Source organism: Mus caroli, chromosome 1 (genome assembly GCF_900094665.2).
Source record: "Mus caroli chromosome 1, CAROLI_EIJ_v1.1, whole genome shotgun sequence".
Lineage (NCBI taxonomy): Eukaryota > Metazoa > Chordata > Mammalia > Rodentia > Muridae > Mus > Mus caroli.
Window position 1 is genome coordinate 20533301 of NC_034570.1, and position 12298 is coordinate 20545598.

The following is a 12298-nucleotide window of genomic DNA, read 5'->3' on the forward strand; positions in this document are numbered from 1 at the left end:
ATGCTTTTGACCTTTATAAACTCGAAAGTAGAAACCATAGTATCTGTAATGCCAATAAGGTGTTTTACAAAAACTTGATATATGCCAACATAGTTACCTTAATAGAAAAAGTAATAACTTAAAATAACCATGCTATAGTAAAATAATCGTTCTTAAATGAGTGCTTAGCATTTTCTTTCAGTGGTATTGACTGCATATAAAATCAAGATCTCCAAAGACAGGAATTTTTCCTGCTCTAAGAAGGTGCCATTGGAATGGGTGGGGGAAGTGATGTCGTTTTATATACTCTTCATGAGCTGAGTGCAACATGTGGTCTTGTTATCAATAATTCCTAACTTATACCTGAAAACAATTATAGAATGCCATGTTGTTAAGTATATTTAATACAATGCATACTCTTCAAACTCATTTATATCTTTAATATGAAAATGGATTCATTAAATGTTGAAAGTATAATGCCTTAAATTAGAAATATTAAAGTTAAACTTTACTATAAATTGCCTTGTAGACTTTGTGAGCATCGTAGGTATAAGATGGTCCATAAGACCCATCTCTAATTTCTTACATAGCCTAGGCAACTTCTAATATGGACTCTGGCTCCTGATCAATCAATTGCAGTATGATATCACCATAAAACAGAACCTGAAATAATAGCTAATAATAAGAGGCATTAATGATATTTGAAACTGATGGAAGACTGACACCCTAAATCATAACAGAGAAATATTACCAGTTCTAAAAAAAGTATTTAAGTTTTGACGTGTACAGTGCATATTGATATATCTTTAAAGGAAAATATGCCAGTCTTAGGAAGAACTGGAAATGAGGATTCTAAATCAATTGCTTTCTTTGCTTTTGTGCATATAAACCATCTCACATCACTCTGCAAGCTTCTGTCATTGTTAATGACTCAATAACAAAGTGAATAACATCAACAGCCAAGCAAAATAAAACCTGTCTGGTAGCTTCCTTTTTTATCAACAGGGGAGCATTATAGATGGACTTACTAGTGATCCGTGCCATATCCTTTCGTCCTAGTGAAGCCTACAGATGTGGCCACTACTAAAGCTGGCAGCCCTGCAAGAAAAGAAGGTAACACTTCATATGCAGCTACAGCCACTGTGGACACTTGCCCAGGACATGCCTGGACAAGCTCCAGATACTCAGATCACAGCAACTACTGTTGGAGGGCTCACCTCACATGGAATATATATTGAAAAGTTTCTATCAAGTGCAAAAAGACAGGTAGATTTTACTTATTTATTCACTTTACATTCTGATTGCAACCCCACCCTCCTAGCGCCACCTCCCACAGTTCCCCTCCACTCCCCTCTCCTTCTCCTCTGAGAAGGGGGGAGGGGCCCTCTGGGTAACTTGGCACATCAAATTACAGGTGGATTTTTTTTTTTTAACTTACTGGACTTTCCTGATGTTGCTAGGTTACCACTGCATTTGACACATTTTTAAAGAGAAGTAATAACAGAGATTTAGTATATCTTTTAAGTTATTTTTTTCTCTAGGGGTTTGGACTGTTATAAAGGAAATTTATAGTTATAAAACCAGAAAGGCAGAAAGCTGGATACCCTGGTTGGATGGACTGTGGTGGGAGTGGAGAATTCAAGTGGTCACATCTTGATTAACACCAAGTTCAACTTATAATAAGTTCCCCAAAATAATTTTATCACTTAACACTTTCTTTTTAATTTACTCATAGCAAGGACGTAGAAATAGAGAACTCAATTACCTGAAAATCTAAACCGATTCTGACCTTAAGACTTATTTCATCTCATATTTAAACATATTTGAATATTCAGCATTTCTAAGAAGGTCACGTTTGCATGTTCAGTTGCCTCATCTCTTTCTTATCATCTCTGATGGGAAGTAGCCATGTTTTTAAGTTAACACTGAGAACTATACATTCGTAATATAAATTATACTTGTTGTACTCTTTGTCTCCACTCCCTTCTCATCCTGCATGCTATTTGTTGACTGAATATTTTGATTGAAGGCATTGAGTTCAATAGAAAGAAAACTTACACCCTTATAATATCAGAGAATATTAGTAATCTTTATTTCACACAAATTGGACTTCTGTTTTCTAAATTCCTGGTGGTGTGCTTCTCTCTGCCCGTCTTTTATATCACTCTTTGCTATTGAGAAAATGTTGATATTATCTGTAGCTTTGGAGATGAGCTGCAACCCTTTTCTTGAGGTCTTTAGTCACAAAATTAAATAAGATAGCTGCTGGTTACTGGCAAGGAAATCACTCGTTAAGATACAACCTCCAGTACTCACACTGGTCTTCCTAAGATCTATGGTCCCAATTCACCACGAAAATGCTCCTTGGTTCGATACTTAATTTGGAAAGATCTTTGTCATGGAATCTGGACAAAAAACTTATGAAACTCTAAATAGAAGATGCTCAACTTTCCGTTTGCCTCCCCAGAGAGTCCCAGTGCATCAGCTAGATATGGGTAGACCCCTGCTGAATGCTGGCAGCTTATCTTTAAGTCGCTTACATCCTGCTTTTCAGGATGAATTATTCTGGTCTTCTAGTGAGTTCACTAGCCTATAAGCTCCCAGGTTCCTTTTAGCATGCTAGTCTGATCATCCGATGTGGTTGCAGTATGTGTACATGTGTGTACAGATATGCACATGTGATGTGGATAAGTGTACATATGTCTTTATGTATACCCATGTACAGTTATTGTAGTATAGGACTTTCCAAACTCAGACAAACATGAAAAACCCTGCCCCTTTTATAAAACTAGCTTTAAAAGAAAGTACTATGCTTTCATTTCTACTGGCCCCAGGAAATCACTAGTCTTTGAGACATCTATGCCATGAAGCAATTGGAAACTTTCCCCAGTAACGACAGGCAGTGAATCAATTAATCCTCACTTTGGTAGTAATTGTATGCTTCTACTTTTGAGGAACCCCTTAATTGCCTCACTAACGGCTCCCTTCTTTCCTGTGATGTGAACAGCTTTATTCTTCAACAGTTTGGAGATTTCTTGGAGTAGGAACAGTTCGAGGTTTCCTAGGGTTTTGCTTCATGTCCAGTAAATATCATGATTTGGGGGCCTGAAGAATTCAAAGCATTTGCATTTTCAGAAAATACCAGCAGGAAACATATTGTCTTTTTAACTTCAGTTAACTCAGGTCTCAAGGTACACCATGGGGTTATTTCAACTGCTAGTTTCCTAACTAAAACAGTTTGTAATTATTCCCTTACAAAGTTCCAAATGGCCTCATGGATGTTCAGAAAATGTCCTTTCTTATGTATTTCCACATTATATTTCAAATTAGACACAAGTACCCTGGGAACAGTCACTTTTTACTATTTGATGACATTATTGCTCAATATCATTTCAGCAAAGTGTAAAGGGCCTATTAATAAGCTTACCCCATCCAAGGCACAAAAAGCGTTTTCTTATAAGCCGGGTCCTGATTTTTCCTGTCACAGCCATATACGACTGCCACGCCTCTGTCAAGACCCAACAGAATGAAGCCAGGAAGAAAAAATGTAGGAACGCGGTGGTGGTCGTGCAGATGCTCTGTGGAGACAGAAGGAGGAAGCGCATGCTCAGCCTGGGCAGGGACCTAAGAATCAGAGGGCTGGATTGCTCTCTTCTTTGCCTCCCGTCCTCACCCCTCCATTGCTCTCAGATGAGAAGGGGTTCTACTATGTGCTCCACACAGCCTTGAACTTGCCATCCTCCTGCCTCAGCCCCCTGAGTTCTAAGATTACAGGGATCCGTTACTGCTTTCCACTTGAAGCGGATAAGTTCTGACTGGCTTCTATTTCACATAGACGTTACAGGGAAGTGCCACACAGACTGTTTACCGGACTTAGAAACTTATCTCCTTTATACTCTATGCAATCTGTGCAACACAGGAATACATGCCCCGGTTCCATTTCAGTTTTCACTGTCTTTAATGAGGAGAACACACACTATAAATTTAAACTCAAAGAAAATTAAAACTTCTGCCTTGTTTTTTTAATAAAATTATGGAAATGGTCCTTTCTCTAGTTTAAGTTGCAGACATCATGTATAACTGTTTTGGCTACATTCTTTATCTTTCGTACTTAACCAAGAATTTCTACTTTTTGATTTGTCTGGTGTTGATGCTAAGATTATACTGGCAAGCTCAACAGCTTTTCAAAAGAAAGGAAAAAAAACAACAACTTTGCTTTTAATATGTGTGTGATACCCAGGTTATAACAGCAAAATACAACCTAAGGTTTGGCTTACAGCCTAGAAAAAAACCAACACGCACTGTAAAATATTTAATAGTGGCATCCCATGCTACTACATTGCCATGCATATCTTAATCAAGTAATTTTGAGAAGCTAATTTGGAGTCACCAGCAGTACACGGCTATGATTTCATAGACATTTTTCTTCATGCAATCTAATCATCCTAAATGTGTGGACCAATAGCTGTGCCTGGTCTGCAAATGACCAGCAGCTTCATCTTATACAGGCTGCTCCTTATTTCCCTGTTGGTATGACTTCTTTGTGTGCATCTTGTTGTAATACAACTCCCCCTAAACCAGAACCAGCAACAGAATCAATTTCTTTCTTTGTCAGGCAGTCTTGTTCCCAGAAATTGAAAATAGACAAACAAAGATGTTAGGTTGCTAATTAGAGATTAGCAGGCTTAAAGGAAATGGGGCTAGACCCCTCCCTTGTAATCACTGAAGGATAAAACCAGAGTCTGGAAATGCAGGATTCTAGCACCAATCAGAAGATGACAATTTGACCCATATTTCTAGTCCAGGGAGGGGGTCTGATGTCTTGGAGCTGCCTAGCTGATAACTGGTTCAAAGCAGTTCTGATCAGATAAGATAATTATCTAGCAGGAAGTTTTCTGATAAAGAATAAAAGCAAACTATTGCCTCCTCGTTTAAGAGCCAATACAAATGGGCCAGTAATCACTGGCAAGGCAACCACTCCTCAGGAAAAATGTCTGTTCCTGAGTTTTTAAGCATAGTGTAAAACGAACACTGGTGTTTTTGTTTTGTTATTGTTAATGTATTATATTTGCCAAGTTGAAATAATATAACTTCTACATGACAACTTTCATCCATAGCAAATTTCAAGTGACTGCCATTTTTTCCCATAAATGTTATCAGTTTCCCAGGCGTGATTATTTTGAGATGTGAGGATCAGGACTCATTGCTTTCTTTTCCTATATACTACACACTTCACATCAGCAACTCCTAAAGATCAAGTATTCTGTAAGTCTCCTCAGTATCAGGGCTTTTCCAACACTGATAAGGATCAAACTCTATCTCAGAGATGTATCTTGATATCTTTTCAGTCATTGTGCACACCTGACCCAGCACCACTTCAGGCCACATAGTCCCTTTGTCTGCACCTTTTAGTCCTCTCTTAACTCTCATGATGGTCATGTCCTGATATATCACAATTCCAAATGTAAGACTCACTGGCACTTCAAGTTCATCGTCAAAATTTGTTTAACCTGCTTTGCCACAGGCAGCTCTGCTCTTGAATTCTCACAGCAGATGTGTGCTATTACATTGCAAAAGTCAAAACAAATGTAATTTAGTAAATTGAACACTGTTTGTACTGCTAAGCTTCTTGGTGTAGCCTTTGGCCCCAATTCTTAGGAACAGTAAAAAAAAAAAAATATATTTCCTGAAGGCAACTGAAGGAAATGAACTACTTCTCACAAGCCAGAAGCTACGCTCAGTCCTAGAAAAATATCAAAAGTAGATAAAATCAGATTGAAGATAGATCCCTCAGTCCTGAGCTCAGAGTTTGGAGTAAGGACAATACAGAAAAGAGGAAAATATGACAATATGTAAATGTCACAGAAGTTCCAAGATCTGCTCAGTAGGACTTCTTGAGCAAATGAATAAAGAAACTGAAAAGAAGACAGCATCTAAAGAAATACTATGGAAGAATTCTTCGGAACACAATACAATCTTGGCTACAGGGTAGATCAGGGAGGAAACACACACAGACAGGCACACTTCTTGTGAAATTTCTTAACATCTAGAATGAGATTTAAAAATGGTCAGAATGAAAAGAATGACTGCTTCCAAAGGAATAAGAATCAGAGTGATATTAACATTTTTGTGAAATACCCAGGATCCAAGAAGGCAGCGGGGAAAAAATATCCTTATTCTAATGAAAGAGAACTTTGAAGTTTGAATTCTACACCCAGCCAAACTATTATCCAAGTGATAGGCAGAAGTATAATTTTAGAATTGAAAGGGACTTTGAAGTTTATTACTTAAGGTTCTCTCTGAAAGAATTTCTAGAAAATATAAAAACACCAATAAGAACTTCAAGTGGACAGAATGGAGTAAATGAGAGATGTGGCAAATAAAAGCAATAAAATATATTGAATCTAAATAAAATTTCATTTAATATATTTCATGCCATCTTAAAATGTAGCCACATAGAAAATCTAAATAAAATCAGTGAGGGGCAAAAGGCTAGAGACAGGAGGGTTACAAGGAATCAGAGGGAAAAACCATGCTAAGCCTCTCTCTTCCCATTCTGATATATTAGAGAGACCAAGTAACAGATGACAGATATATTTATTTTAACATTTATAATATCCTTGTTAAATTAAGGTAACCAATATAAAGTAGAAATGATATATTTTTAAGTTATCAAAGGAAAAGAAAAAAGAGACATCATTAAGTTCAATTAAGAAGAAGAGGGAACAAACAGAAATTATGATAAACAGGAAAATGTTCCTAAAAGTATCAGAAATCACAATAGTTTTAAACTCACAGGCAACATGTCAAAACAAACAATCACACAAACAAACAAACAAAAGCTTTTACACTTGATGCTAAAAATCTATTTCTGCAATGGTTTTGAGAGAAGTCCCCAAATCCACTGGCACAGGAAGATGGGGCCTGAAGAGATAGGAAGAGCTATATTATGCAAATGCTAATACCAGATATCAGATGTGACAGTGATCCTATCAGAAAAACCAGTAAAGTAGATGAAGACAGACCCTTCATGCCCATCTAAGTAGTAAGCCATGAAAAAGCTTCACAAATGGCACAGCTTAGGAAACCAGTAATGATTGTTCCCAGTACCATTGAGGCTGCCAGAAGGAAAGCCTATTATAATAAAGGACTTGGTATACCAGTTGTCAGTCACAGACAAGGGCAGGGTAGGGCAAGGGCAGAGAACTGTGGGTCCTTATCATCAGTGGGTCTTCATGATCTCTACCATTCTTATTGTTCAATATTGCTTTTTATTGTCTTTGTGGTATGGTCTCACTTCCTCTGTTATTGATGAAGGACAGACCGCCTGTTTTACTGTCTCCATACTCCCAATACCTCCATCTAAAGTGAAGCATCTCCCTAACCAAAACAAAACAAGGCCTTCCATTTTCATTACACAATGCAATAGAATAGGCAGAGTTTCCCTGCTGGGGCTACACTGCCTGTTTCATTTACTGAAATTTCTGGGCTGCCTTTTCTCTAGCTGAAAATTGAGGATAAAAAAAGTCTACCTCTTAAAATGGCCATAACAGTGAAACAACATCATACAAGCTGGGTGTAATGGTGGATACTTTTAATTTCAGTGCTTGGGTGGCCTCTGAGTTTGAGGCCAGCCTGGTCTGTAGAGCAAGTCTCAGAACTACACAAAGAAACCCTGTCTCAAAACAAACACACAATAAGCAAACAAACAAACAAACACCTCCAACATCACACATGTCAAAAATTTGATACATAGCAATCATTCTTTTGGGGGGAAGGTGAATTTTTAATTGTTATGTCATGAAATGTGGTAAAGCTTAATATATTTTACAAGTCATATACTTATTGACATCAGGCAGACAGATTGTAAATGAATTCACCTCCATAACTACAAAACACATCAAAATGTATAACATTACCTGCTTGCCAGTCACTATTGATATTCTAAGAATAAACACTACTCTGATTTCTATCAAAAGAAATAGTAAATATGCTTAGTTATACATTGGTCAACTTTATACTCTCCAGCTAGCATATGGGTAATATGTTATCATATTAGCCTAGAAATAACTGTGTTGAAATACCTCTCTTTAGCCAACCAAAGCTCCTCTTCATTACTGTTTGTTTCCAATTGTGGTCAAATTTCTCAAAAGGTTAAGCTACACATCTTGTTCCTTAAGACTTAGTCCTATCTGCTCTTGATGTCTACAGTCTCCTCGATTTCTGCATCTACAGAAATTCTGATTTTCAAAGCTTCTAAATGGAGTTTTTAAAACCTTCAACTTTCACATTCTACATAAAACTATAAGTTTTAAGAATATGGTTGTCAAATGCTTTTGTATTTTCAAAGTTCTAAAATACTATAAATTGTCTAATTAAAGGGCTCCACAGGTGATTCATTTGCTCTTGAGGTAGTTTTGCTAATTGTGTTTACCAAGGGAGTTACCCATATCACCTGTATTTCAATGCATTAAAATATGAGTTTATATAATATTTTCTTACAACTTAAATCAGTTCATTTCTAATGTTGCTTACCCATGCATTTTCTTTCTTATCTATCTATCTATCTGTCTATCTATCTATCTATCTATCTATCTATCTATCTATCTATCTACTCATTCACTCATTCATTCATTCATTCATCCATCCATTCATTCATTCATTGAAACAGGACCTCACTTAACACGTTTTTATCTCTTGAGTCCTGGAAGCATAGGCAGGCTTAGCTTTTATTTATTAGACTTACTAGAGAAGTCTATTTTACCAATGTTTTCCAAACTTTGATTATTTAGTTTTAGTTTTAGTTTGAAAAAGTATACAGTTCGAGAGGTGAGTTCTTTAGCATGAAATGTAATTTTTTATTGCTTTTTATTTGGCACGTTTTTTCAATAATCTAATAAAAATGCAGGCTACCATGTTTCCCCATTTTTGAATACTTCAATGGTAATAACATGTTTATAAAAAATTAAGCAATGCTATACATGTAACTTGTAAATATTTTTTAAATAAAAACTGAGCCTTTTAAAGAGAGACACGAATGTAAATATTCGATGGAGTAGAGAATGAAAGAAGTTTAATTTTGCTAAAATTTAAAAAAAAAACCAGAATACTGAGATGAAGTGTTTCAGTATAATATTTGAAACTCATTAAAAAATGGCAGTATCTATAGGCTGCACCTTCAGCACATATTGTATTATATAACATTTTAACACATGAATCAAATTGTTTAGGAATTTTTCTGGTTTCATGAAGTTTAACACATGAATCAAGCTATTTAGATATTTATCTGGTTTCATGGATTAACCTACTATTTTGTTGCTGCTGTTGTTGTTGTTATAAAACAAAATGACAATTATCTTGGGATTCACACAGGTGAGACATGGACATTGTAATCTTGTAATTCACACAATCACTTGCAATCTTGAGGAGACATTACTAATCTTTGCAATGAGTTTACAGGCTGTGGTTTTACATATTTCAGAAGATGGTAATTCTTATAATCTTAAAAAAATGAATTATGGCGAGGATAAATAAGATAATGGATAAAAGGAACTTTAAACAAAGTTCAATAAATGCTAATAATTATATCAGAAGCTTAGTCAACCATATGGACTGAGTTTTCATTGGTACAACAGGTCTGAGGATATTTGACTATTTATTAAAGGATAAGTGGAAAGCTAACCTATCAGAACCCCATTCCATTTTAAACACTGGTTTTTCTAGCAACACTGAGATGGAAATGCCTTCCACGGGAGGCAGTGGAGCTCTGTGGAATGAAATCACTAAAGATACATAGGTGAGAAGTGAAGAGTGACAGGCTTTCTTTCCTACAATGTTCTTTACACCAAAGAGCTCAGGCTAGGCTAACATTGACATGGCTACATCACTCCTTATGAAGTTACTCCAAAATGTTTTCACACAGAGTGAGTACAACTGGGTGAATGTGCTATCTTCACGTCATCATTAACTAAAACAGACACATGTACCATTTCTAGGTATACTTTTGGGTTCTGTAGATGCCATCAACATTGTCCATTGAAGTCACCTGGATAGAACACCTAATCACAATGACACAATTCATTAAAACCAGTGTGAACAAAAGCTCCACCATTTTGAAAAATGAAATATAAACTATTATTGAATGGAGACTCCAAGTAGAAATGGCATATTAGTGTCATGTTATCCAATTCCTCTTATTCTATAATTGCTGTAGCATGTAACATACTGACTATAATATTATTTTTAAGTATTTGGCAATATCTCTCCTTGACCTAAATAATTATTCTGAGCCTTGTCCTTCCTCTTTGCAATAATGGGAGACTGTAACAGAAGAGATTTTATGACCTCTACTTCTTTCTTGTAAACTCTTGGCTTACCATTAAGCACAAGTTCTTAAGGGCAAAGGCAATAGGTTCTTGAGATCATTGTCAGCCTAGGCTACCTTGTGGATTTTGTCTAAAAACAAAACAAAAACCAGAGCAAAACAAAACCCAAACAAAATTGGACAATGGCCCAGAGCTATAAGCAAAAAATCTTCATGATGTCCCCCATCATATTGTTTGTGAAATTTGAAGGGCATTATTCTCTGAGTAATCAAGATCTCTGCCAGAAGACAAGCTCTAAGTGTGCAAAATTGCAAAGATAGCTAATAATAACACAAAATACCTGGGTGAATGAATGGAAGAAGTAGTGTTAATTATAAGCATCTTGAGTACCTTCTTTGCTAGTTCTTGTAATTTAATATCAAAAAAGGCAGTGTTACTAAAAAAAATAGATGTCAGATAGGTGTGAACAGAGATAAAAATTTGTTCCATAAATTTCAAAAATAAGTGTCTCAATAAACATGTTCATAATTTGAAGACCTTGGAAAAATTATCACACAAAACAGAAAAATCTAATTTTTTGAAATATGTCTTTGGGGATTCCAGACATTTCTTTATCAAGTACATCAGGTGCCACAATGTAGCCTATTGTTTCCAGGTTTGAAAAAAATATCAGACTTATTAAAGATGAAATGAAGTGAAGGTTAGTTTCTAAATAAGACCACAGTTTAACTAAAAATTAAATAGTAATTTAAAATCTTCAAAATGTCTTATAGTCCCCAGGATATGTCTAGGGATTGGTTTACTGTGAATTCTGTGTCTGTAGAGGAAGTCATTTGTTAGTGAGTTCACATGCTTGCTCAGGTGCTCCCTCAGAGCTTGTAAACATTATGCGTGATCACTTACAAGCGGGGATAATAATGATGCAAATAAAAGTTGTTTGCTCAGGAGCTGAACAAGGATGATAGCAACAAACATGCCAAACTAGATGCCAGAAAGCCATGAGACCTCAACCTTACACAAAGAAGAAGAAAAATCTACACAGAGAGCCATAGGCAACTGAGCAAAGCTGGGAGCAGGACGGGTACTCCTCCCCAGGGAATGACACACCAATTGCCAGTGCTAGATGACCAGCCCTGAAAACATACATATAAGTTACAATCAAATAGATACAAATACATACATGCATGTAATAACAATTAATGAAGAAAGGAGATAATGAATTCAAAGGAGAGGAGGGGTATATGAGAAGATTTGGAGAAGAAAAGTAATTAAGTTATAATCTTAAAAATAAACAGAAAAAAAAGTTGCTTCCTGAACCAAGTACCACTGCTATGATAAAGGAATATAGCAATAAAGTGACACTAATGATATTCTGTCATACCCATAAATCAGGACCTCACCCAGCCACCACTGGAGGCTTCTTCCTGCAACAGATGGGAACTAACACAAAGACCCACACCTGGACAACATGCAGAGTGAGAGACTTTGGAGCATTCAGTCGTCATGGGATGTCTTCATTAAGCCCCTCCTTCAGAGTTCAGGGATCTATGCATAAAAGGAAGCTGAAATTCTGTAAGATTTATGAGGTGATAGATGATTCTGAGGAGGCAGTCTCTTTCCCATTCAATAAGACAGACACACACACACATATGAATTCACCATGACTGTGGCAGCACACACAGGCCTCCACAGGTTCAAGTCAGAAAGGGTCCAGGTACTGAGAGGGGAAGTGAACCTGGGATCCCACCTCTGACCAAGAAGCTATCTGCAATTAATACCTGGTTGCCAAGGAAAAATTAGTTTTCTCCAATGGAGTCTCACTGGGTATATTACCCACACTTACGGACAGATCCCACACCCAGGAGTAGTAAGCCAATGTAAAGTAACCCAGTGGTATTTTTGGAGACTATGTTTCACATTGGTTTGTGCACCCTTTGTCTTATTGGCCTTTTGCTCCCTCTCCCTCTCCCTCTCCCTCTCCCTCTCCTCCCTCT

General features: G+C 36.6%; 1 protein-coding gene across 4 annotated transcripts in view; it reads right to left on the reverse strand.

Moving 5' to 3' along the window:
• Adgrb3 (adhesion G protein-coupled receptor B3) overlaps nt 1-12298 on the reverse strand; it is a 724234-nt gene that overhangs the window by 52441 nt on the left and 659495 nt on the right. For all 4 annotated transcript variants that reach the window (XM_021163961.2, XM_029468423.1, XM_029468446.1 and 1 more), the window contains 2 exons: nt 3407-3557; nt 1008-1077 (listed from right to left, as the gene is read on the reverse strand). In XM_021163961.2, coding sequence (XP_021019620.1) covers nt 1008-1077; nt 3407-3557 — 221 coding nt within the window. The remainder of the gene's footprint in view (nt 1-1007; nt 1078-3406; nt 3558-12298) is intronic.